This window comes from Pithys albifrons, chromosome 3, assembly GCF_047495875.1.
Source record: "Pithys albifrons albifrons isolate INPA30051 chromosome 3, PitAlb_v1, whole genome shotgun sequence".
Classification (NCBI taxonomy): Eukaryota; Metazoa; Chordata; class Aves; order Passeriformes; family Thamnophilidae; genus Pithys; species Pithys albifrons.
In genome coordinates this window covers 23,122,766-23,150,356 of record NC_092460.1, presented here as the reverse complement: position 1 = coordinate 23,150,356, position 27,591 = coordinate 23,122,766, and the positions used below count along the sequence as shown (strand labels likewise).

General features: G+C 48.9%; 1 protein-coding gene across 1 annotated transcript; it reads left to right on the top strand.

The window, feature by feature from the left end:
• The first annotated feature begins 18,737 nt into the window (after nt 1-18,737).
• Nucleotides 18,738-19,218, top strand: LOC139669545 (high mobility group protein B2-like). The gene has a single exon (XM_071550046.1). It carries the CDS (start codon nt 18,775-18,777, stop codon nt 19,216-19,218), a length of 444 nt encoding a protein of 147 aa, XP_071406147.1. The 5' UTR covers nt 18,738-18,774.
• The last annotated feature ends 8,373 nt before the right edge of the window (nt 19,219-27,591 follow it).

Genomic DNA, 27,591 nt, shown 5'->3' with positions numbered 1-27,591 from the left:
AAAGCCTTGGAGAAGCTGCATTTGTTTTACATAACAGATCTCAGTTGTCTCTGACAGCTTGCCCTTGACTCTCAAGGGCAAAGTCTTCTTTTCCCTGAAGGCTTGTTTCCTTGGGAAGGTTGGGCCCTTCCCTGTTCCCCCGGGTTCTCCTTCCTTTTTCCCCATCCTATCTTCCCTCCTTTGCTGACAGAGCAGCCCCATTCACCTCCCAGCTGTGGCTGCTACTTCCTTCTTTCCAGTTTTGTCCACTTTTGTCCTGGCAAAGGCTGAGAAGACACTGTAGAACCATCAGCCCTTCAAGAGCTCAACCAAAGAAAGAAAAGGGATTGCTTTCCAGGTTAACTCTCCTTTCCCCATGTTGCTGCAGAATTGCAGGCAGTGTTTTAACAGGGTTGTTACTTCTTCCATTTCAAACAGGAAGAGAGGGAACTCTAGGGCAGTGATGATGCACTGGCATCCCAGCGGTGCACTGGCACCCTTTGAAAGGTCACCTGTGGTTCCAGCACAGCAGGCTGGGCTCAGAGGTGCCACAGAATCAGCTCAAAGGGCTGAAATCCAGGACATCCAGAAGGCTTTTATCAGAATCCCATTTCACTCCCTATTCATGTTTCACCCAAAGAGGAGCTTTACAGAAGTTAAAGCAAAACATCCAGCAAGCATCACATTTTTGATATAAGTTTTTGATGACGAAAATCACTAAGGTTGTCTTGTCAATCCATCTGCTTGGATAAACATTTTTGTTCCTTATTGCTATTAATCCTACTTCCACAGGAGACAGATAACATAAGATTACTCTACTATGATGAAGTAATTCTCTAGCTTAACACACAGCCTGAAAGTATCTCACTTGTACCAGACAGAACATTGTATTTCCTGATATGTCTGAGATAGTGAGGCTGATGGACCAGGAAGGCAAGGAACACTTTTCAGTCTGAATATGTTATCTAATTTTGGGAATGAACAAACAAACAAACAAACAAACAAATAAAATCTATCGTGAAAATATCCTGCGACCTTAAGCCAACTGCCTAAGGTTAGACAGGATGACTTCTGCAAGAAACCAAAACCCAAAAAAACCAAACTCCAAACCTTGTGAGCATCCTGTAGCCTATCTGGTCTGACAGTCCTCTACATAAATAGCAACTAAACACAATTACTGCCCTAACTGTGACCATACAGCTAAGGGAGACAAGAGAAGGGGGAGAGAAAGAGGCAATTATGTTCTTTCTGTACTTATTCCTTGAAAGAAAACAAGCAGCATTTCTTTCCCTGTTTTGGTTTGTTTTTTTTTTCCCATCTGTTTTGAAATCCCCCACAAAAGCTGCTAATTGTCCTTGATAGCACACGAGTTTATTTTTGGTTTCAGCTTACACAATGAGATCAGTGACAGCTCTAACTTTGTTAGTGTGGATGCTGCATCTAACTGGGGGCAAACCCCATGGCCATGGCAGGGATCTGTGTGACCATGGGAAGATATTGGGGTTTACTGCCTGTATTTATGTTTTCGCTTTATAAAAAACTCTCTCTAAAGATTGTCTGTGTCACATGAAAGAGAAATTATGCCAACATCGGAGATGACAAACTTTGTCCCCAAAACTCCACACATCCTTTCTGCATTCCTCAGTGCTGGTGCCTAGGAAGACCATCAGGACTAAGGCCGGGAGGATCTGGAGGGGGGTGAGGGGCAGTCCCCCTGGAGTGCCAGGAAAGGTTAGCCTGACCCATTCCTCTTCTAATGACACTCATGTCTTCTACCAGGAAACTGGGGGAGGAAAAAACTTAAGCCTTCCTGTTCTTGGAACATGTTCTGTTCCTTTGCTGGATGATAACAGTGTGATAACAACACCATGTTCTCCACCTGCAACTGGACCTTCCCCAGTGCCGCCCTGGCCCTGCTCTGCCAACAGGTTCAGGAGGACCAGAAGCCAAGTGGTGGGAGGATGGTTGAGCAGAGAGCTCCAGGTGCTCAGCAGGTCTAATACCACTCCTAAGGCTCAGTTTTGCCCACCCTTATTCAGTACCATCCCAACATATGTTGAGTTAGAGCTTGAAGGTTACTCAGCTTTCCTGCAGATAAACCATTAGGTCTGTACCCATCATTCACCATCCTCTCTCTGCCTGTCCTAAAGAGGAGCATGTTGAATTTATCACTCCTTCTGCCATCATTTATCATGCTGTAGTCCACTCAAATCCTTGGACAAACCTCTCCTCAGCACTGAGGAGCTGCAGGATATGACCCACTTTAATTTAACAAGAGACAGATTCTTTCTGCAGGGTCTCTCATGTGAGTAACTCACATGGATTTGGGTTTTTTTAGAATTGGTATCGCTGCCTGGCATTTAAGGGTCAGATACTTAAGCAGATTTATATTTATATTGTCTTATTATTTACTCATGCCTGATGGTTAAAACCTCCTAACAAACAATGACATTAGTACTCAAGTACTTAGAATATCCATTATCTAAATTAGGATCCAGTACAAATGACTGCTTATTCCAACTTGATGGATAAATAAACATTCATCAGTAAAAGCAATGAGGACACCAAGTAAGACCTTGCTCTCTTTGTGCTCTGTCACTTGTCCAGGACATACATCTTGGCTCAGAGGTGGGAAAATGCAGACATCAGTACCAAGGATGGGAAAGCAGGTCAGAAAGTCAGATACTACCAGTATAATTTTGAATGTGAAGATCTTGAGACACAAGCAAGACAAGTTCTGAGGGAAGAGATAACATCTTTATTGCACAGAAGGATAGAATAGTAAAAAAAAGAAGCTTTCAGGCTCAAAATGCTTTTTCACCTTGCATGCTGTAAAGCTTGCCTGCTTTTCCAAGTATATCATTATGTCTCAGGAGTGATATTATCTCCCTCCCTGCAGACCCGAGAGCTTAAAATGTCAGCTCTTCCTGAGGAGTCTGCTCTGCACCTTCCATCTGCTCCCAGGGCTGAAGCTGCTGTCCAGCTCTGCCTCTCACCCCTCCCACAGCAACGTGGGACAAGGCACACTTCAGCAGAGAAGAGTTTCCAAAGAAATTATGGCTTTCAGATGAATAATAACCTCATTTCCATACCTAAAACAGTTGGCAGAGACCACAGAGCATGGATATTATATGCTTGCCATGTGAAATTCTATTTATAGGACCCAAGGAGGCACAAGGAAAAGCTGCCAGTTGTTTCAGTCCAATATGTGTACAGTAAAATCAGCCTAAAATCCTTAAGAAAAATCTTTGACTAGGCAAAAACAAAGAGTGAAGAGGTAATGATTTGGTGGGTGTAGTAAAATTAGTTTGAACTCTTTCCAAAAAAAAAGAAATAAGAAAAGCCAAAGCAAACAGGAAATATCCTGAACTTACATTTTTGATGCTAAGGTAGCATTTAATTTTATTAGAACTGAAAAAAAAACTAAATCAGAGTTACTTGTGTTGATGCAGCGTGGGTTAAGGCACAGTGTGTTTGCCAATGAGGCATCTTCTACACTCAAAGCATTCTGCAGGAATCTGCCAGGGTGAGGAGGCCTTACAGTGCAGGACGTTTGTCCTCAGAAATTCATTTATACTCTCTGAGTGGGAGTGTGGTGGCCTCAGCATCAGTGACAATGAGGCCCAGGGACTCGGGTGGTGTGTCCTAGGCTGGTCTCTGTCCCAGCAGTGCCATCACCCAAACAAAAGGGACGGGTCACAGCCAAACACAGCAACACTGGCACTCCCAGGAGAGGTCATGAGCTTTCTGCCAAGAAGGATGGGCAGGAGACAGCACCTTTTCCTAGAATCCCAGGATATGCTGGGTTGGAAGGGACCCACAAGGATCATGGAGTCCAACCCTCAGCCCTGCACAGGCCCAGCCCCAAGAGTCACACCCTGTGCCCCAGAGCATCATCCAAACACTCCTGGAGCTCTGGCAGCCTTGGGGCTGTGCCCACTGCCCTGGGGAGCCTGGTCAGTGCCCACCACCCTCTGAGGAAAGAACCTTTTCCTGAGATCCCACCTAACCCTGCCCTGACACAGCTCCAGCCATTCCCTGGGTGCTGTCCCTGCCCTGGCACAGCTCCAGCCATTCCCTGGGTGCTGTCCCTGCCCTGACACAGCTCCAGCCATTCCCTGAGTGCTGTCCCTGGTCCCCACAGAGCAGAGCTCAGTGCCTGCCCCAGCTCTGCCCCTCCCGAGGAAGTTGTCCCTGTCCTGAGGTCTCCCCTCAGTCTCCTCTTGTGCAGCTGAACACACCAAGTGCCCTCAGTGCCCTCACACGCTCCCCCTCCAGGCCCTTCCCCATCTCCCTGTCCTTCCGTTGGACACTCTCCAATGGCTCAATCTCTCCCTTCCATTGTGTCCCCCCAGACTGCCCCAACATTGCAGGTGAAGCCACCCCAGTGCAGAACAGAGTGTGGCGACCACCACAGCTGCTCCCTGTGCCAGCCCAGCCCTTCCCATCCCCCTGGCACCGCTCACTCCCATGCCAAATGCCAGCCACACTCGCGTCCTTGGGAGCACCAGTGACATCCACCCGCTCTCCTGGCTCCTTCCTTCAGCATGATGTCAGTGTGCTCTCCACAAGCAGAACCAGCTTGTTCCCCCTCAGAGCCCTTCTCACAGGCTCAAAAATTGTCTCAGTTTGAGAGGCAAAACCCAAAATGTTTACCCACAAGCAGAGGAGGGGGTTTCCTCCACAATAATCACACCACTCTATTTAAGAAAAGGAACTTTAATCAGACAATGGATACAAGAAGGATAACTGTTCTTAACTGATATATATATATGTAGGTATAGATATAACTGTAAACGGACCAGACCAAATTGCTTCCTCCAACACCACAAGAAAAAACAACAACCAAACCAGTAAGTTCCTTCCTGAAGAAAAGTTATAGGCAGTGTCTGTGTCACAGCCCGGCTGGCGGCAGGGTGAGTTCCCAGTTGAATTCTGTCTCTCTCTCTGTGTCTCTTGTCCCAAATGAAGAAGGAAAACTGGAAGTGGGGAACCGCCGCTGTCCTGGAAAGCAGCTGCAAACTTCTCTCTCCCAGGTCGCTGCCCCAGCCGGGGCGGGCAGGCTGTGACGCTGCAGGTGGCGGTGGGACTGGAGCAGAGACTGGGACCCCCAAATGCAGAAAACAGGAGAAACAGCCGTGGCGAGGAGAAAAGAAGCGTCTCAGCAAGAAGCAGCAGCAACAGCCTCTCTCCCACAGCAGCACATACACACCACCAGAGCCGTGTGTAGTCTCCAAGAACCAAAAGAAAGACAATCCAAGCCCGTTTCCGAACCCCTCTTTCCCCAGTCTCCCCCACCCAAAACAATTAAGAAGGAATTGGTAGTAGTTAGCTACTTCTTTTGTTAACTAATGGCATGGGGAGTTGCTGGCAGGGAGAGAATTTACATAATAATTCCAAACTACAACAGAAATCTCCTCCTCCTGCTCCTGGCAGCTCCGATTTCTGTCGATGACTCCATGCAAGTCTCAAGTCTCGTCGTGCCAAGAGCCCAGCACCAAACTGCATGCCCTGGATGGTGGTAAACCTCAGCCTGAAGGTTTGCAGGATGTGACTGCTGGCAGAGAGCCCCTGAAATGGGGCTTCTCAGCTCTTTCCAGTGGGAAGCTTCCAAAGCCACATCTGTTGTGTGGGGAACAGCTCGTCCCTCCTGCGCTCATGGGCATCTCTCCCGACTGGCTTTGGCAAACATGGGCAGAGTAGGGAGAATGGAAGTGCCTAGGGCTGTGCTAATTCCCTCACGGGTAGTAATTAAAAGTAGGTTATGAACTATCCAGTTTATTGGGGCAGAGTCCTTAAAATTTTGTCCTGTTACAGCTAATTTTAAACCTTTATGGTGTCTGCAGGGCTGGGGTCACTGCAGCTGGGGCAGTTGTTGCTTTTGCCAGCTGCACTTCAAAGAATTAATTTTTTCATGGGTGACACTCCTTGCCCCTCTTCCCCCCTCACTATTTGTTCCCCTTTCTATGTAGTTCCTACATTTATGGAGCAAAATGATAATGATCAGGTAAACAAATCCAGGGAGCATTTCCCCACCACCACCACCATTTTTTCATACTCCGAGGAAAGCCAAGATAAAGACAGCCCAGAGATCCAACCCATTCCCAGGTGGTTGTGCTTTTCCTCTTTTTGAAGTAGGAATATTGCATTACTCTCATTCCTGTCATGAGTTTGTCAACACCAGCAGGAACAGATCTGAAGTGGTTTTACCTTGTGCTTTCCCAGAATATCCATAGAGAAATATCCTTATTTAGACATGCAAATGCAGGTCACAGACATACTAAACCCAGCTGAAATCAAGTCAGGTCCTCAAAACTAACTTCTCCATACTCAAATACTGAGCCATCCTCAAACCTTAAGGCTCTTTTAATGCCAAATGCCACCTTCTCTTCCAATAAATATGTTTTAACACTTTCAGACAGTTTTCCTCTTTCTTGTGGGTCAAGTAGTTGTTTGCTGTTCCAAAAATCACCCTCCAGTACAAGAATGCAGGACAGTAGCAATTTCCCCAGGAAGCTCATAAAAATCCTCTTTCAGAGGATTTCCAGAACACTATTCCAAGAAAAAAAAGGCAAATTAGAGCACCTCCCACATTTCTTGGACTCTGCATGTACTGTGGCTCCTGAGGTGACTAAATGCCACTAAGTAAGCAGGGAGGCTTTTACCAAACAAACCCCAAGTTTTGTTTGAGATAAAGTTATCTTTCATCTCAGCATCAAATTAAAAAGTGAGGATTATCAAAGACATCAATGTGAGACACCATTTTCTGTGAAAATGGTGTTTAGGAGAGGACAAGGAAGGGGACAATCATCCAACACCTTCCCTCAGGGGCTGTCCCACTGCTCTGCCCATCCCTGCCCAGCTTCCCCTGGGAGTATCAGCCCTCCAAGGGACTGCAGAGAGCAATCCTGGCCCTTGGCCACTCCGTGCAGGAGATTCTTGGCAACAGCGATGAAGGCACTTGCTCCAAATAAGGAGAAATCCAGAAACTGGTTTGTCTCGGAGCTCTTGGAGCCAAGCAAATCCACCAAAGCTCCTGGAGCCCGAGATGGGAGGGGGGAAAACACCCACAACAAACCCAAATGAAGCAGGAGTGAACTTCTGACTGTCTGTCTCTCCAGTACCAGCCAAATCTCATTAAAGAGCAACGAGGATGAAATACGTTAACAGTAAGTGCAACAGACTTGATGAAAGACCTGAAAATGTTTATGCTGATCCAAAGTTGGAGTTTCACATTCCATACAAGCTTTCCAAACAAGAACAATGCCACAAAACATGGAAGAATGGTTTTAACTTTTACATTAAAAAAAACCCAAACAACAAAAAACCCCAAACAAAATAACAAATGAACCCCACAAGCACTCCAACCCCAGGTGCCCAGTTTTAACTCACAGCCTGTGCATTTTGTAGGACAGGTTAAAAAAAAGGCTTTCTAAGCTGGGATAAAAATGCTTTGGCTTGGTTGTGAGACAGAGCTGCGAGTTCCTTCAGATCCCAGTGTGGCCAAAGCCTTGATGTAGACTCTGGAGAAACAACATGGTCCCAGAGGAGCAGCTGGTGGAAGCCACAGAGCTGCACACACCTTGTTTTACACCATGAGGAACTACCCCACCACCCTCACAGTTACTACACACCTGCCAGAGACACCCCTATGCAGACTGAATGGTTTGGAAAATAAAAACAAAGCTCTAATACAGTTCTACTCCAAACATCTATTATTTAGTCTGACTGCCCCTGCTCTGTTTCCTCCACTTTGATCAACTAATGACCAAGAAAAGCAATTACCAGCATAAGAAAAATATATCTGTGGTATCTTTGAACTGCTGTGGCAAGTGTAAATGCTTTACTTTCTGTGAGAACAGAGGAAATAGTTCTTCAGTGGCTAAGACGAAGAATGAGGGGAAAACAAGTAGGAGGAGGGAGGGGAGAGACTATTATTTTATTAACTAATTAAATCAGCATGGAAGGAAAACAAGCCTCCAAATCTGTGCATTATTAACTGTGAAGAGGAAGCTGTAATATATAGCAGAGATAATGAAACACTGCCATTTGAATTCCAAAGTGGCTCGTCCTCCCTGGGCAGGGGGATGGAGAGACCTACAAAATCGTGTAGTCCTGGGAGGTGGGGGATGAACAGATGAAAACACTACTGACAACAGGCACCTTGGGGGAAATGGTGTGTGCAGGGAATGAGGGCTCTTGTACTCTGATCTTCAAAGCCTTCCAGTGCCAGCATGGGAAAGAGGAGAAGGAATCCCTCTGCCATTCCTCTGCTTTTTGTAACCAGCTTATGAACCAGCTATTATTGCACTCCTGTTTTCCATGACCAACTCCATGTCTAATGTTCTAGACATCCAGATACAGCATCACCAAAAAACCCAGAATAAACCCAAGCAAGTCTGCAGACACAATGGGGCCCAAACTCCTTCAACACCAGGCCAGACACTACCACAACAATGCCCCCCACCCTGCCCCACACTGTTCCTCAGAGTGAAGATGATGCTCAAGATACACAAACTGAAAATTCCAAAACCCCATCAAAAAAATTTACACAACAAACACGTGCAAACAAATATGTAACATTAAACTCTACATTTCACAGAATCATAGAATGGATTGGGATGGAAAGACCTCTGAGATCATCAAGTCCAACCCTTGGTCCAACTCCAGTCCATTTACCAGATCATGGCACTCAGCGCCACGGCCAATCTGCGTTTAAAAATCTCCAGGGATGGTGAATCCATCCCCTCTCTGGGCAGGCCATTCCAATGCCTGATTATTCTCTCTGAAAAGAATTTTTTTCTGATCTCCAACTTCAATTTCCCCTGGCAGAGCTTGAGCCCGTGCCCCTTGTCCTATTGCTGAGAAGAGACTGTGAGAAATAAAAAGAGAGGGTTTGTTGTGGGAGGTGTGGAAGGAAGGGGTTTTGGTTGATTTGAACAGTTGAATTAAAAGGTTCTGTGTTAACTGCTTTTTGGAAAAGCGGAATGGCCCTTTAAGGGGGGGATTTCTCCACATGCAGGTTAGACAGGCGAATTAGGCGGGGCTGTTGTCAGGGCCTGCGGATGGTGGTAGGGCCTGATAGGGCGACTGGATGGGCCAATCAGCATTGATGACGCAGCAAGAAATTGCTCAAAGAAGGCGGTGAAGAAGTGAAGTGATGGAGTAACCTCGAATTAGCGTGCACGGTACCATACATAGACTATGGAGGGATTGACTCCTGGAGGGGGGGGGAAGAGGGCGTGGCATGAAGGAAATAAATGGGGGTGACCTCCCCCTCCCCGGTGTGCTCCCCAGTGACTTCGCTGTGGCGAGGCACCCTGTGCACGCAGTTTGGCCATTAAACCCTATTTTGCTTTGCTCCTTCAACTCACGTCTCTAAAAATTCTTCAAGTCAAGATTTTTCTCACAATTTGGGGGCTCGTCCGGGATTCAAAGTCCGCCGTCCTGAGTGGGGATTTGGTGAACCCCCAGAAGGCGCGCCCTGCCGATTTTGGCGGTCTGAGGACCCAGGTCCTCTCCCAAGAGGGGAGCGATGGAGGACCCGAGACAGACGAGGCAAAGCAAAAGGGTAAAAGAAGACTGGATCCAGCCATAGGGGAACCTGTGGGCAACGAGGGATAGGAACATCACCTTCTGGAGTTATTTGGTGAGGCGGGGACGACAATCCCCGAGCCCTACTGGGGAGAGAAGGCGGGGAGGGAATAAGAGGGAGTGTGACGGGATCAGTTAGCGAAGGGGCAAAGCGACTCCAGTGGGGTGGTTTGAGTGAGACTCCTCACGGGAGGAGGGAGATGGGAGGGGGCCCTTCGGAGCTGTTTTAGAACTGTAAAGACTCCCGGCGGGGTCCCTGAGGACCAAGACAGGACCCGAGAGGGGAAAGGGTGTGGCCTTGATAGAGGCAATTCATGCCACTAATCGAGGAATTTGGGGAGCGGCGCGAAAAGGTGCTGTGCGAGCGGTTTGGGGAAAACTGCCTGAGGAGGAGTGGTGAGAGGGGAAATTCTTGCCAAGCCTTTGATGGAGAGGGGTAGTGCCTCTGTCAGGTCCTGCGGTGAGAGGGATACAAACCTTGCCAACTTACAAGTTGTGGTGTGAATAAGTAAGATGGGTTCCTTCCAAAGTAAGAATTCAGAGGAGGAATGGGAAGAGGAAATGACTATAGACAATATCCCCTTGGACAGTCCACTGGGACGAATGTTGGAGGCTTGGTATAGGACTCAGTGGACGAGGGATTTGGATAAGACAAAGATGGTAGAATATTGTGCTGTGAAATGGACAAAATATCCCATCAGAAGAGATGGGATTAGATGGCCTCCCTATGGGTGGGTCCTTCGAGTTTTGGCTGTGTCAGGCTTTGAATAACTATGTGCATAACAAGTGTGCTCGAGGGGCTGAAGAGATTAAATATGCAGAATGCTGGATTAAAAGTGTTGGAATATTTGCAGTACGAGTGAAAAAGGGAGACCATGAAGGAGAGAAGGGGACAGGACCCAAGACGAAGGGGACCGGATGGGACCCCTTGGAATATATGGAGAATGGGAATTTGTTTAATGCTCCACCATATAACCCTGGGGCGGAGAGGGGACAGGATTTGGAGGAAGAAGCTCCAAAATCCCCAAGAACACGGAGTGCAACTAGACGGGAACGAGAAAGAGAACAGGACTCAGAACTGTATCCCTTAAGGGAGGTCCCCATGCAAGGAGCCCAAGGGGGAATCAGGTTTGTAAATGCACCCCTGACTAGCTCAGAGGTACGGGAGTTTAAACAAACGATGAAAAAACTGCTGGAAGATCCTGTGGGATTGGCTGAGGATCTGGATCAGTTCTTAGGGCCTAACATGTATACATGGGAAGAGATGCAGTCTATATTGACCATCCTGATTACAGGAGAAGAAAGAGAGATGATTAGGCAGGCTGGTGTCAGAGTATGGGACAGGGAGCACCCTGGTGGTGTGGAAGGTCAGAAGGGCGAACACAAGATGCCTTTAGCTCGCCCCCAATGGGACCAGAATACAGTTGAAGGGAGGTGGCACATGTCAGATTATAGGGTATGTATAATAAGGGGGATAAAGAAGGTGGTGCCGAAATTCAGTAACATGTCAAAGGCACTTGAGGAGCGACAAAGTAAGGATGAGACCCCTACTGAATGGTTGAACAGGTTGAAAGCTAGTATGCAAAAGTATTCAGGGTTAGAAATGGATTCAGCAGCTGGTCGGGAGGTGTTAAAAATTATCTTTGTGACGCGGTCGTGGCCTGATATAAAGAAGGAAGCTGGAGAAAATAGAGAACTGGCACGAGAAAGAGTTAAGTGAGTTAATGAAGGAAGCGCAGAAGGTGTATGTGAGGCGTGATGAAGAAAGGTACAAGAATAAGGCTCAAGTTATGATGGCTGTAGTACATGAGTTGAATAAACAGGAAGGGGCTATGGGTAAGGATGTACTTGAAGATGAGATTGAGAGCAAAAGGTCTATGGGCTTTGAGAAGAAGGGAGGCGAAGACAGGAGGAGTAGAAGAGTATCAGATGAAGAGGTTGGACGACTGAAGGCAGAAGGCTGGTGCTTCTTTGGCAGAGAGAAAAATCATATTAAGAAAAACTGTCCTAAGATGAGGAAAGAAGCCATGGTCTACCAGGTCCAGGATGAGATTGATGATTAGGGGGGTCAGGGGCTCTATATAATAGGGGCATGAACACCACAGGAGCCCTTGATAAATTTGAAGGTTGGGCCCCAAAAAGAAGAAATTTTGTTCTTGGTAGATACAGGTGCACAGCGCTCTTGTGTTATAAAGATTCCTAAAGGTTTGAAGTTATCCAATGAGAGTGTATGGGTAACCGGGGCAAAGGGGGAAAGGTTTGAAGTACCATTGTTAGAAGAAGTTGAAATTAGAGGAAACAGAAAACAGGTGATAGGGAATCTATTAGTGGTCTCTAACGCTGGAGTTAATTTGTTGGGGCGAGATTTAATGGGACTGTTAGGAGTTGGAGTTATTCCAGAGGGAGAAGGAGTAGCAGTAAAGTTATTCATGCTAGAAGAAAACTTGGGAATAGACCCTAGGATTTGGGCCGAGTCAGGAGTAAGAGGGAAAATGGATATTAATCCTAATAGAGTGAGTTTGTATACGCAAAGGCCAGTAAAAATCCGACAGTATCCGATACCTCTTGACGGATGGAAGGACTTGAGTCCTGTTATTCAGGGACTCTTGGAAGATAAACTAATAGAGCCATGCATGTCTTTGTATAATACCCCGATATTACCGGTACGGAAAGCTGATGGGACATATCGGCTTGTGCAGGACTTGAGAGAAGTCAACAAAGTGGTTAAGACCAGACACCCTGTGGTACCCAACCCCTACACACTGCTGGGGAAAATTCCTGCTGGCAGTAGGTGGTTTTCAGTGTTGGATCTTAAAGATGCTTTTTGGACTTGCCCACTAGAAGAGGGGTCTCAAGATATCTTTGCTTTCGAGTGGGAGTGTCCGGAAACTGGAAGGAAACGGCAGTACTGGTGGACAGTTCTTCCTCAGGGATTTTCTGAGGTGCCCAATTTGTTTGGGCAGGCTCTGGAGGAGGTCCTAGTAGGGTTCCAGGTGGAGCACGGGGTGGTAGTGATACAATATGCAGATGACTTGCTGTTGGTAGGAAAAAGTGAAGAAATTGTGAAGAAAGAAACTGTTAGGTTGCTGAATTATCTGGCTGAAAAAAGGGTTGAAGGTATCAAGAAAAAAGCTTCAGTTTGTACAGAAAGAAGTTAAATATTTGGGACACATACTGACAGAAGAGGGAAAAAGATTGTGCCCGGAAAGGTTGCAAGGGATCTTGGCTATCACAATTCCTAGGAACAAATGAGAGGTTCAGGAAGTTTCTGGGGTTAATCGGGTTCTGTCAGATGTGGATAGAAAATTTTAGTGAACAGGCTAGATTTATGTATGAGAAATTGACAGAGGATGTAGGAGAGACAGAAGAAATAATCTTTACGGCAGAAGAGGAGAAACAGTTCGAGGAGCTGAAAAGAACTCTCCTAAAGGCGCCCGTGTTGGCCTTGCCAAATTTGAACAAAGTTTTTGATCTGTTCGTGAATGTGGATGGTGGAGTTGCGAAGGGGATCGTGACGCAAGATCACGGAGGGTCTAGGAGACCAGTGCCCTATTTGTCTAAAATCCTAGATCCGGTGGTAAAGGGGTGGCCGGTTTGTGTACAAGCAGTGACAGCAGTTGCTGAACTTGTGAAGGAAAACAGGAAATTGACGTTTGGGGCAAAGACAATCGTCCACACCCCTCATAATGTGAGGGCTATTCTGAACCAGAAGGCAGGGAGATGGATGACCGATACAAGAATATTAAAATATGGGGCCATCCTGATAGAAAAGGATGACCTGCAGCTGGTAAGCAGCAGTGTTGTCAATCCCTCACAATTCCTATGTGGGGAGAGTGAAAGGGAAATGGAGCAGTTGGAACATAACTACCTAGAGCTGATGGAGTATCAGACCAAAGTTAAGGAAGATTTATTGGAGGAGCTGATTGGTGAAGGGGAAACACCTATTTGTTGATGGATCAGCTTGGGTAATTGAAGGAGAACGAAAGAATGGTTGTGCTGTAATAGAGGGGGACAGTTTAGAGGTGGTGGAAACAGGAAAGTTGCCCAAAGCCTGGTCAGCCCAGGCATGTGAAATCTATGCATTGATAAGTGCCATCCGAGCTGTTGGTGAAGGGGTAGGAACCATATACACAGATTCCAAGTATGCTTGGGGTGTAGTTCATGTATTTGGGAAAATCTGGAAGGAGAGGGGGATGGTTACATCCCAAGGGAAAGAGGTGGCTCATCAGGAGCTGTTGGAAATGTTGCTAGAAGAAATACACCGTCCTGAAGAATTAGCGGTGGTCCACATAACGGGCCATCAAGGCAGAAAAACGTGGATCGGAAGGGGAAATGAGGAGGCTGACAGAAGGGCAAAGGAAGCGGCGACCAATGAGGAGGTATTAGAGGTGCCCATAAAGGCTCTGGTTGCAGATCTAAACCAAGTTCCTCGTCAGGTATTCTCCCAGAAGGAGGAGGAGATATTAAAGAAAATGGGGGCTGAGTGTAATCCAGAAGGGGAATGGAGAATGCAGGATGGCCGGTTGGTGTCGTCGAGTGCTGTGGCCCAGAAGGTGGTGAAAACCATGCACAACAGAACACACTGGGGAGTACAGGCCTTAGTAGATGCATTCCTGAGGGAATTTATATGCCCGGGAATATATACAATAACAAAACAAGTACTTGTGGGTTGTTTAGTGTGCCAAAAAGTTAACAGGCAAGTTCAAAGGAGTAGTCAGAAAGGTGGAAGAGGGTTGGCACTGAGGCCCTTCCAAAGTGTTCAGGTAGATTTCACAGACCTGCCCCCACAACAGAGGTGGAAGCATCTACTGGTTCTTGTGGACCATTTGACCCGTTGGGTGGAGGCCTACCCCGTGGTGAAAGCGGATGCTAAAACGGTTGCAAAGATATTGGTGGAACAAATAGTTCCACGGTTTGGGCCACCGGAGATTGTGGATTCTGATCAAGGACCGCACTTTGTAGCCAAGTCATTGAGAGCCTTATGTGAAGCTCTGGGAACTAGATGGGAACATCACACTCCCTGGCACCCTCAGAGCTCTGGTAGAGTGGAAAGAATGAATCAAACACTGAAAAATACTCTGACTAAACTGATGATGGAAACTGGGTTACCTTGGGTAAAATGCCTCCCTTTGGCATTATTCAGGATTAGAACTGCGCCTCGAAAAGACCTCGGCGTCTCTCCGTATGAGATGCTGTTCGGTATGCCATACCCTCCAGTGCAGGGACAGATGAAAACGCACAGCTTGGAACTTGGAGAAAAGTATTTGAAAGAATATGTCCAGGTGATATCAACCAGACTAGAAAAGTTACGGGAACAAGGTCTGTTGCCTCAGACTGTGCGAGTGGAGGGTAAGGTGCACAGAGTGAAACCAGGTGACTGGGTGTTGATAAAAGCATGGGAGGAAAAACCTTTGAAGCCCAGGTGGGAGGGTCCCTATGAGGTATTGTTAACAACTGAAACAGCAATAAGGACCAAGGAGAAGGGATGGACTCATCATACTAGAGTTAAAGGTCCAGTAAATCCCACAGTGAATAAAACTGAAGACTAACCAGAATTCTGTAGTTGACAGGTGAAAAAGCAAAGGAGTGAGACAAGAGGTCTCGGCTGAATAGCAACGTGGAAAGATTGCGATGCAAAGGTAAAAAGGTATCCACTACCCCGGGAAACATACTTAATTCGGCCACGAGGAAGGAGGGCAAGACCGGATTGACCTCTTTCCCTTGCCGCAAGAAGATACCCGAACCTGGTGTTGGAGGCAACCCAATAGCCATGGTAGGCAGAAGGGAATGTCATACCAGACCTCCTTTGAAACTCTTAGTATCATCAGTGTTATTAGCTGGAATCTTCTGAGTGACCGTAGGAAAAGGTCACCCGTGTTATTATTATAAAGACGGGGTAGTGAAAACCTTTAAATCCCACACCCCTATATAAGCCGGTCTTGTTATGATCAACATTTGAAGGCTGGGTGTGAGGAGGGAATGTTCAATATAGGATGGCTGGAAATCTGGAACCTAAACCTGGAGACGAGCCTGAATTGGAATGTCTGCAGAATGAAGAATAGTTCTGCTGGTTCATTTACCAGAACAGTGAAGCAGAAGAAACAAAAGACAAAGTCAGGTATAAGACAGCCTAGTGGAAAAGGTTGGAATTATAGTTCTCTGTGTTAGTACGGGATTAATATATCTCCCCTGTTTGATCCCTTAGTTTATGAGATTAATTCTATCAGTTTCTTCAAAGCACACAGGTGGCCACGATGGCCGAAAGCTCAGTGGAATCCCAGGTCTGGAAATCCTGAAGGCAGAGACTGGTCAACCAAAAGGAAAGAAAAGACCAGAGAAGCTTCTCAAAGTGTGGGAAGATGAGAGGCGGAAGTGTGAAAACAAAGTTTAATACTCTGAGACCCACAACGAACCAAAGGATGAAAAGAAAAAGGGGGGATTTGTGAGAAATAAAAAGAGAGGGTTTGTTGTGGGAGGTGTGGAAGGAAGGGGTTTTGGTTGATTTGAACAGTTGAATTAAAAGGTTCTGTGTTAACTGCTTTTTGGAAAAGCGGAATGGCCCTTTAAGGGGGGGATTTCTCCACATGCAGGTTAGACAGGCGAATTAGGCGGGGCTGTTGTCAGGGCCTGCGGACTGATGGTGGTAGGGCCTGATAGGGCGACTGGATGGGCCAATCAGCACTGATGACGCAGCAAGAAATTGCCCAAAGAAGGCGGTGAAGAAGTGAAGTGATGGAGTAACCTCGAATCAGCGTGCAGGGTACCATACATGGACTATGGGCAGGGAATCACAGGGCACCTCCTGCATGGCACAGCTTGAATGAAACCACTGAGAGCCAGAGAAGGGTGGTGGGGAGGGAAGGGGAGGGTCAACTGCAGGTAATGACAAGAACAGGAATAAAGAGGAGCTGCTCAAACAATGAGGATTCTTCCAAACTCTCTTCCCCCAAACCCGACTCTCTGCAGGAACACAGAACAACAGAGAATTTCTGCAAAGCTTCTCCAGAAAGGGCTCATGGCTCAAAGGGGTCTCTAGCTCAGCTCCAGAAAGGGAGATACAGAATTAAGCAGTGGAACCATAAATGCAAAGTCTTTAGTTCTCCCAGGCTCACTCTGGTCCGTGGTCAGTGTTGTTTTCACCCCTAACATCTGTACAAAGCACCTCTGGAGCACTCCAAGGTGTCTCCACATCTGGCCTAGCTGGGCTAGAAAAGTGATGTCAAAAATACACATGCAGGTTCCTTTGTCAAGGAAATCAAGGGACAAAACCAAACCGGATTCTACACAAACAGAGGGGAAAAATAGACCTCAGGAGGAGAAAAAAGGCATTTGTGCAAGGGAGGGAAGTACAGCAAGAAGGCTGGAAAGGAAAAGGGGCGATGAGACACTGAAGAGGAGGAATTGAAGTCAAACAGGAATAAACTCCCTGGATTTGGCAGGTCGTCCCACCTGCAGCTCCACTTCTCCCACTGCATTCCCTCAGCAGGGGATTATTAACCCAAAATCGAGGGGAAAAAGAGGTGATTCCCAGGGGAAATGACAGGGGAAGACTCAGAGAGTGGGAGGCCAGTTGGGATAATGTGACAGATGATGCAACCCCCTAAAGTACACAACCCAAAAAGGCTCTGAGTCTTTTTTGATCTGAAACCACGAGACTCAACACAGTAGCAACAGCAGCAGCACATTTGTAATGGCCCATGAGATAAATGGAGCTGAACTCCAGTGCTGGGGGAGGAGCATGGTCTGCACAGGGCTGTGACATCATCACAGCGGTGACATCACCATGGCTGTGACATCATCACAGCTGTGACATCATCATGCCCTTCAGGCAGCAGAGTTGGAGCAAGCAGATGTGGCTTACAGGGCCTGGCTCTGGGAACTGTGTCACGGTGACACAGGGACATCACCAGCACACACCTCAATGCTCCACCTGGCACCTCATTCCTAAGTCAAAGAGCTGCTCCATCCCCAAGGGTGTGACACCATCACAACCCTTCAGCCAAGAGAGTTACAGGAATAAAATTTGCACATTTGGCCCCTACTGGTGGGCTCTGGGAGTTGTGCTGTGGTGGCACAGAGACATGGCCACCACCACACACCTCAGTGCTCCACCTGGCACGATGTTCCCGAGTCAAAGAGGTGCTCCATCTCCATCACTGTGACACCATCCCAACCCTTCAGCCAATGGCATTTCAGGAGGCAGCTCTGCCCACCCTGACTGGCACGGTGATGTCACCCCCACGCTGGCATTCCATGTGGAACCGTGTCCATCCAGCTCCACGTCCCCAAGTCAACTCAGCCTCGTTCCACCTCCGCTGCTGTGACATCGCATGTTGGAGATGGAGACTATATGGATATGCAGGAATGGAGGAGGGCAAGGGATCGCCGGACTGAGTTTGACGTGTGGAAGGTCCAGGAGGACCCTCCTGAGCCCTGACTGTGACTCCATATTAAGGACTTTCTCTATTACTATCTCCATTCCCTTTTTCTTGGGTTCATGTTACCTCTGCCTCTGCCTGTTTCCAGAAGCTTCCCCTGGCAGGCAGGAGCTGTCACCGAAAGTGTAGCTGTCATTGGCCGGCTCCCTCTAGGGGGCGGGCCTTGTCCTGCCTGTCACCAAGCCACACCCCTGTTCACACCCCCTCAGTTCTCCTACCCAGTCGTTTGTGGCGGATTTGCATGCTCCACCTTAGCTCCGCCCCCTTTCCAGAACCTTCCCTACCCCAGGTTATATAAACCCCTCGTCCTGTTAATAAACTCAGATCAGCTCTGGAGATCAGTCTGATCACCACAGACTGTCCTTGGCTCCTGGGTGTTTGTTTCTCGCGCGAGGGCAAACCTTACCTAGGGCCTGGGAACCTGGCGAACGACAACTCAGCTGGCAGTCTGCGAACCCCCGTCGCTGGTCTGGTCCATTCCCAAAGAGACCAAGACTGCGACAATCGCACAGCCCTTCAGCCAATAGCGTTTCAGGAGGAAGCTCTGGCCTGCCCTGATTGGCCCAGGGCACCGCATGTCACAGTGGCCGCAGGTGCCAACTGCAGTGTCACCCCTGGTGCCACCCCAGTGCATTCTGGCACCCCCTGGGGACACACAGCACAGCCTACTGCCACCCCAGCGCAGCAAGGAGCCTTGAGAGGGAGCAGGACTGAGCCCAGCTGAGCCCAGCCTGGCACAGCAGCGCAGCTTGGCACAGCAACCATGGCGCGCCAGGGCGGCCGGCGCAGGGGCAAAACCCTCCGCACCCAGCTGCTATTCCGCATCTCCATCCTGAGGGCAGGGCCCAGCAGGCGCCCCATGGCCATGGCATGGTTCATGAGGAGGGGCAAGGCGCGTTTCGCCCCCCAGCGTGGCACCAAGAGAGTGTGCTTCACCGACCAGAGCCGCCCGCTGCCCGCCTTCTTCCTCTTCATGGCGCAGCACCGCAAGGAGCTCCGGTCTGCCCACCCCAACTGGACCGTGGTGCAGATGGCCAAGAGGCTGGGCAAGATGTGGCACAAGCTGCCCATAAGAATCAAGGAGCAGTACATGGAGCAGGTGGAGTGCCTGAAGGGCCAGCGCGGGGCATACCGGGGCAGCGTGTGGCACACGTCAGCGTGCCCGCTCAACAAGAAGAACCTGGTGGTCCCATGCTCTACCGACTAAGCTATCCGGGCTTCAGAAACCTCTCCAACTGGACCATGGTGCAGATGGCCAAGAGGCTGGGCAAGATGTGGCACATGCTGCCCAGAAGAATCAAGGAGCAGTACATGGAGCAGGCGGAGTGGCTGAAGGGCCAGCGCGGGGCATACCGGGGCAGCGTGTGGCACATGTCAGCGTGCCCGCTCAACAAGAAGAACCTGGTGGTCTGCTTCACCATCAAGGCCGCCGGTCTGCGCAACTTCCTCATGTCCTATCTGTAACTGCAGCTCCTCCAGAAGCTTTCACGTCCCCAGTTCTTCCTGTTGTGCCTCTCCAAACCCTGTGTGACCTCTGAAGTTCCTCCAGAATCTTCTACATCCCCAGTTCCTGCTGTTGAGCATCTCCAAACATTGTGTGACTGTTGCAGCCTATAATTCAGGTAGATCCAAAGGACCACCTTACAGGTTTCGTTTTCACCTTAAAAGGACATGTTTCCAGCCTCAACCAATTGGAGTCAGACCACCGCACCTAGGGCAGGGTCACATGAGGTCATATATTACCTGTGTTTTTGAATAAACTTGGGATTTGCTTGAACATCATATTGGTGTGTGCAGTCTCACTAGAGCATGGTCAGCAACAATTGGTGGACCCCAACGTATCTCAGAACATGGAAGCCACCTGCAGACCTGCCTAGAACCTTAAGTGGTGGCCCCTGAGAGCTGCCGTGCCCCAATTTTTTTGGGTGCTTTGTGGAGAAACCCCCGAGAGCTTCTGTCTCCCATAAGTGTGGGAGTTTTGTAGTGGCCTTGAGAGCTGCTGGAAGAACGTGGATTGAAAGAACCACAACCTTCAAACCGGTGAGTTAAAGAAACATGGGAAATTCCAACTCGACTAAAACGAACTTATTGCTTGATAAATTTGAAAAATTAGCTCATGTTACAAAAACAAACATTGAAAGACAAGCATTACAGGAATTTTTGGACTGGTGCTTCAGTCGGGGGCACTTAACCGATGCCAATTCCACGTTTTCCATAGAATTGTGTGATAACATTGGGGCAGATTTGTGGAATTTAGTGCAAACTGCACCCGAAGAATTTTTACAGCTCATTTCGTCATATGCAGCTATAAGGAAAATGCTGTTAGAGGTAGAACGAGCCCGAAAAAACCTCGAGCTACCAGAGAGAAGGGAAAAAAGCCTGCTTCTGCAGAGCAGCTTCTCCCCTGAACATCCTTCTGCACCGCCATGGGCACCGCTGCTCGCAGAAACGCCGCCGCGGTACCCCTCTGCCACACCGCTGCCGCCTGTGCCGCTCGCGGAACCCCCGCCGTGGTACCCTTCGGCATCGCCCGTGCCGCTCGCGGAACCCCCGCTGCGGTACCCTTCGGCATCACCACCGCCCTATCCACAAGCGCGGAGCCCGGAGCTGAGCTGTGGAGCCAGCGCTGTGCCGTTCCCGTACCCATACGCGGCACCGCCCGCTCCTGCTCCGGAAAACCTGGCAAGACCACAGCAACCATGGAATCAAAGCTTTTCCATGCCGTTCATCGCCGCAAAAAGCCAAGAAGTCATCTTTGCACCGCCTTATAACTACCAAGAAACAGCCTATGCACAGCAAAGGAGCCCAGAGCCCACCTTTTACCTGCCTGTACCACTGGCTGCCGCTGTAAAAGCGGCCGGACCTCAGCAGCAATCTTGGAACCCCACGAGACACACCGCAGACAACATCCAAACCGTGAGTGACTTTTATTTAAATTGTAACTCCGAGAGGACGCGATGGGGAGTGCCCTCAGCCGAGAGAGAGATGAGGGAGGGCAGCTTTACCCCTGTCCATCCACCTTCGCCGCCGCCGCTGCCACCAATGCCCTGCGGGTACCTCGGGGCTGGGGTGCCTCTGCCGCGCTCCCCGCCGCCCCGTGGGTACGCTGGAGTCGCTCTGTTGCGGCAGGAGACTGCCACAGGAGACATTTCAGCGGGGCTGGAAACCACGTGGCCAGGAAAACAAAGAGACCACGTGATCGCAAAGCCCGCAAAATCAAAGTAATGGCGCGCCCTTACCATGAGGCGCCAGGACCGCCCAACCCCCCTCCCTACTGCATGCAAATCACAGCGCATGTGCCAGGCGCGGGTCCGCCGCAGCCTGCAGGGCCCGGGGTCGGCTCCGAATTCGCCCGCTCCTGGGGCGGATCGGTTCCCGCACCACCCCCACCACCTCCTGCGTGGATCGACTGCGTCATGGAGAGGGGAGAGACTCCTCCCCAGTGGAGCGAAGCCAGTGAAGCTCCCCCTGAGCGTTCCCTTCACTGCTTGCCATTCACAGCGCATGCGTCCCAGGAACGAGTTCCCACAGCGCCGGTCGCGCAGGACCCAAGCTCTGCAGCACCAGTGGGGACCCTCTCCCCGATAGCCACGCGCTGCCCGCAGCTGCCAACACCGGCACTGGAACCCCCTGCACCGGCAACCTGGTACCTGCAGCCTCCATCACCGACAGCCACACCCACCGGCTGTATTCCAGAATGGAGAGCAACAGCATAGCCGTTTAAAGGCACGGCACCAAAAGAAAAAGAAGCCTCTGTTTGGAAAAGGGTGGGGGGAGCTGGGAATCGCGATGCTGCTAACTTAATTTCAAAGCTTTCTGATACCCAGGTACCAGATTCTGCAGATGGAGTCACAGAGCCACCTCGCGACCTCACATTTAATACCCAGCAAAGGTACAAAGAGTTAGTATCCTTAGCTGTGGAAGTAGGTACACCCTCACCTTCCCTGCAATCCCTGGTTTCTGCGCCTGTGATTAACACTACACAAGGTTCAAAATGGGAGCCACTTGATTGGAAAATTGCACAAAAAATGCACAGTATAGTCTTTCAATACGGCTATGACAATGCCTTGGTAAAAAACCAAATCACAGCCTTCATAAAATACAATAACCTAATCCCAGCAGACACTAAGGTTTTAATGGAGTTTATTCTACCTTCTACTGCTTATATGATATTTCTACAGAAATGGAAAGAGCAGTTAACGGAGGAACAGGCAAAAAATATACACTTAGAAACTGGACATCCCTTAAAATTAGCACCTTTAGACCAGCTAATGGGATCAGGAGCTTATGAAGACCCACAAACACAAGCTGCATTACATTTTCATATTTTGCAACAGTCAAAGAATGCTGCTTTGACCGCATTCTCTAATCTGCCTAAGAAGGGAAAACCTTCTCTACCCTATATGCAAATAATGCAGAAACCTGGACAAACATTCATGGAATTTGTAAAGTAACAGAAGCTTTGGATGCTGCTCCAAATATTACCCCTGACATTAAACCAGCCTTATTGAAAGATCTGGTAATTAATAATGCCAATCCTCAATGCAAACAGCTCATAGCCTCTCTACCAGCTACAGCTACTTTGGTACAGTTAATTGAAGCCTGTGCCAGATTGCCCTGGGTAGAAGAGGAGGAAAAAGCAAAGCTACATGCTTCTGCTCTAGCCACAGCTCTTAGCAAACAATCCACCAAAAAAAGGGGGAAAAGACCCTGGAATTTAACAACAAAATCTTGTCCAGCACAACCAAAATATAGCAGAACTCAAACCTTCAGTGGAAAATGTAACCGTTGTCACAGGCTTGGTCACAAGGCCCAGGATTGTCATTCTAAATATAAAAAGGATGGTACTCCTCTAACAAACATGGGGTGGGGAGCTGGGCCTCCAAAAAATCAGAGGGGCTGCAGGCCATGGGGCGCAGCCAAATATCTCATGGAAACTGGAGCCAAGCTGCCTTCCCCATATCACAACCACAAGCAGTAGTAGCCTAGGACTAGTCGTTAACTGTCCAATCAAACAAGAACAGTCCAGTTCAAGAGCATGTTGTTTAGCCCGTATTTTGAAATTCTGTTAATTTTCAGTTAAAGTGCAGTTTTGAGCTTATTGCACTGCCAAGTTGCCCAGCAGGCTGTAGGGATAAAGACACCTGTCCCCTCAGCTGCTGAACATCTTCTACAAAATGTAAATAGTTATGCTTAGCCTTTGTGAATTTCCTCTGTGAATTCACACTTGTTTACTGCTTTACCAAGAGTGTATAAGGTAACTAAAAATCAAAGCTTCATTCTCAAACCTCTGTGATGGCCACACAGAAGTTCTGAGAATGGACCTAGCATAAGGAGATTTAGCTCAGCTGGACTGAACTTGCTTCTTGCTAAGTGAAGTCACTCTGCACTCTTGAACACTTTGCACAAAATTTAATAAAATTTGTATTTTTCTCACAGTGGTTTGTGCGGTGACGACTGCACAAAAAGACCACAATTTCATGTGTGAAAGAAAAGTTTCTTGTTTTGCACTAGTTGTAAGTTTGCAAATTCCAAACATACATGTCTTAGTCATGTATTGGTTTGTGTTAGTTTACGAAGGTTACTGTACCTCCTTCCAAAGGTCTATTTTGAAAAGAGAGGGGGAGGTAGGGATGTGTAACCCGAAAAATACCCTGTTAAGTCTTGAAATAGCAAAATTTAAGACTTTCAAAATGTTATTTCTCAATTTTCAAAATTTTCAGCCTTTCTGTTCAAGTTGCAATATGCATGATCCTAATGGTAACACTTTTCCCATTGGATAAGTTAGCTAAGGAGCTATGTGTATTATGTTGTTTGCATTTTTGCTTTGTTCTTTGAAACAAAAGGGGGAGATGTTGCAGCCTCTAATTCAGGTAGGTCCAAAGGACCACCTTACAGGTTTTGTTTTCACCTTAAAAGGGCATGTTTCCAGCCTCAACCAATTGGAATCAGTCCACCGCACCTAGGGTGGGGTCACTTGAGGTCACATATGTACCTGTGTTTTTGAATAAACTTGGGATTTGCTTGAACATCATATTGGTGTGTGCAGTCTCACTAGCGCCGGTCAGCGACATGTGACTCCTGCAGTTCCTCCAGAAGCTTCGACGTCCCCAGTTTCCCCTATTGTGCATCTCCAAACCCTCTGTGGTTGCTGCAGCTGCTCCAGAAGTTTCAATAAAAGTTTCCCCATTGGGCATCTGCAAACGTTGGGTCACTGTGGTTTCTTAGGTGGGGCAATAATTCAGGTTTGATGTTGGGTGCAGGCTGGGCTTTGGTTTCTCCTTCACACTCACAATGAGTCTTCTCTGCCTCCTCTCCAAAGCACCAGTTAAAATGTGCTCCTTCTGCAAGGGAGGAATTCTGGCGCTCCAGCAGCAGATCCTGGAGCTGGAGAGGTGACAGGGAAGGCAGATGTGCCTTGGGGGAACAGGAGGAGCTCCAGCTCTGCCAGGGCTCTTTAGCTGTGACCTGCTTGGCCTGATGTGCCATTGAGGAGACAGGGAAGGTGGGACAGACCTGCCCCTGCTGCTGCCCTGCATCAGAGAGCAGTTCCAGCTCCAAATCCTCTGGTCTGCTCCAACCAGGAGGGTGCAGGAAAGCCTTGGGAAGGTGCCCATCCAAGACACCACAGGTACCTGCACCTGCTGGAGGACCCAGACTTCATACCAGAGAGGTTTCTCCTCTTGCCCACGGCCTTTCCACAGGGCCCTTTCGCACCCAGTCACACATCCCAGCGCCCCAGGGCAATGCCACCTTCTCTCCACGCACCAAGGGTGACACAGCACCTCAAGAAGTCTCCATAAACTGGACTCCAAAGCTGGGCTTATCCCTTATCCCAGCATGGGATTTTATCAGCCTGAGCACCACCTCCATGAAGCCAGTTCTCTCTGCTGGAAACCCCCAAATCCTGGGATGTGGCCCTAGAAAGCCACTGCTACAAATGCTGATGATCTTGAGTTAAAAATAAGGCTCAGCTCTGCCTTGGCAGCAGAGTGTTTAAGTGAGCAGGGACACGAAATCTCCCTTTAATGGCTCTCCTGCCTGCATGGCCTGACAGGAGCCATCCATTAAAATCTATTCCCAGCTGCACAGCCATGGCCACAGCAGACTGCACAGCTATTTTTGGCACATTACAACTATGAAGTGGTTAAAGAGGCATCAAAAAGGCCCGAGATATTACCCATCCAATTAGACTTTTAACAGAATCTTTGTGTCTTCCACTGCTTGACTTGCAAACTTCCCAAACAAGCAGTGTGGTGGCAGAATCGTGTCCTGGGAAGCTGCACCAGGAGTTCCACTCGATTGAGCCCATCCCAATGTGCTCAGGAGCGATGAGGGATTTCCCCAAGCAGCTCTGCCTCCAAACACACTCCCCTGAACTCCCAGTGTGCCCATTCCCACCAACCCCTTCAGCTGAAAGGCTCTGCCAGCTTGGAATGTGCAATAAAATTCCAGTGATCTGCTGCAGGAAATCTTTCAGTGAGAAGGAAACAGAAGGGGCTGGAAAGCAGAGGACTTGAAATTGGAAGTTATCCCCCTGTATCTGTGTTCCCACTAATGGTACACGGACTAGAGATGAAAATAACTGTTAGAGATAAACATTAACAGTGAAAAATAACAGTTTAGGACGTGCCTTTCAGCAGCAGTGAGGAAACTGATCTCTGGAGAGCTGGGGGAGAGGGATGGTGAAGGGAGGTCAGGGATAAATATGGATATTATGGGGGGAAGGTGTCCTGGGGGTCTGGGGTTGGTTCCTTCCTCTGCTCTCCATCCTGTATTAAACACTGCAATAAACTGAGCTGCGGAACAGGGTTTGACTGAGGGGTGGAGCAATTTCAGCTCTCTGGAGCCTCTGCAGCTTTTTCATGGACTCAAAACTGATATCACTGACATTGCTACGGATCCAGTAATACCATTTTTAGTGGAATGCACTGCCAAGGGAAAGAGGAGTAAGGAATCCCTTGTAAATCAGCTGCACAACCTTCCCTTTGAGTCACCTCCAGGGGTTCACCTGGAGAGCTGTCAGAGCTGGGCTTTGCTGTCCCTGCCCTCCCAGTGGGGACTTCAGAGGGGATGAGAACAGCCAGCAGGGACAGAACTTCACCCAAAGCCTTCAGAAAGCCACTTCTCTGGGCTCTGACCAGGGCACAAACACACCTGTGGCACCACAGGGAAGTCACATACCTGGGGAAGACTTCAAAGTCTGCATAAACAACCCAAAATTTCGTGTACTCCCCCAGCCCCCAAATAAAACACACAATCTGAGCACCAAGGCGTGAAGGGCCAGGGAGGAGATGTGGATGTGACACCCACACTCCTCCTGGTACCAAGAGAGCTGCACCTCTGCAAACATTTCCTCCTGTGAAACAGGAGCAATGGCTCTCCATCCCACCTCCCTCACTCAGCTCCACTCTGCTCAGCCCAGCAACGTTCAGCTGGATGTGCAGAAGGTGCTCCTGTGGTGGCAGCAGCAGTAGAGGAAGGCCTGGAGTGCTCCTGAACAGTAGATTTATTGAGCAGATGTTCTCTGCAGTGATGCCCCTACATGTGGCCTCGTGTTCACAGGTCCTGACCCAGCAGGTGGGTCACACAGGCTGGGACTGAACCAAACCAAACCCACAATTCTGTCTGGTTGCTGCAGTTGAATCACAGAATCAGAATGGATTGGGTTGGGAAAGACCTCCGAGATCATCAAGTCCAACCCTTGGTCCAGCTCCAGTCCCTTTACCAGATCATGGCACTCAGTGCCACGGCCAATCTCAGTTGAAAAACCTCCAGGGATGGGGAATCCACCCCCTCTCTGGGCAGCCCATTCCAATGCCTGAGCACTCTCTGGAAAGAATTTTTTTCTGATCTCCAACTTCAATTTCCCCTGGCAGAGCTTGAGCCCATCATGCCCCCTGGTCCTATTGCTGAGTGCCTTTGGAGGGGATGCTTTGGGGGTGATGAGAAACCCCCCAGTAACCACCCCCCACCCCTCCCAGGAAATGTCTGCTGGAGGGAGACCCTTCTCCCTCCTCCCTCCCAGCAGCTCTTGGCCACTCCAGAAGGTTTGGGGGCAGCCTGAGCCAGCCAAGCCTGGCAGGGACCTCACCCAAACCCCGCTTAGCCAGGCACAGATTAATCCTTGAGGACTCTGGGGCTTTGCAGGCACCTTCACGGCCTGCCCGCCCCGGCTGGGGCAGTGACCCGGGAGAGAGAGGTGTGCTGCTGCTTTCCAGGACACATGGTGGTTCCCCACTTTCAGCTTGCTTTCTCCTCTGTGGTAGCTAGGGACCTTTTAGTTAGCCCAGGAAACGATGTCCTCAGGTCACGGGAAATATCTTAAAGCGTGGGGAAAAGTCGTCCATGCCTTGCAAAAGGCAATACAAGAGCAAGAAACCTGGAAAGCGGCTGAAAAATGCCTGTTAACCGCGCCTAAATTAGGAGTTGGGGCGACCACGCAAACTTTATGTCCCCCAACTACCGATGTTTTTAATTCCGATTCAGCTGTGGAGGAACAAGAGGAGGTCGATACGACTTATAGTGAGTTGGCTAAGGAAGCCAGAACCGCTTTGGAAAATGCGGGTTCTGAAACGGT

Bases quoted from the DNA above. Each gene is read 5' to 3' on its own strand.
- LOC139669545 (XM_071550046.1), top strand. From the start codon at position 18,775: ATGGCGCGCCAGGGCGGCCGGCGCAGGGGCAAAACCCTCCGCACCCAG.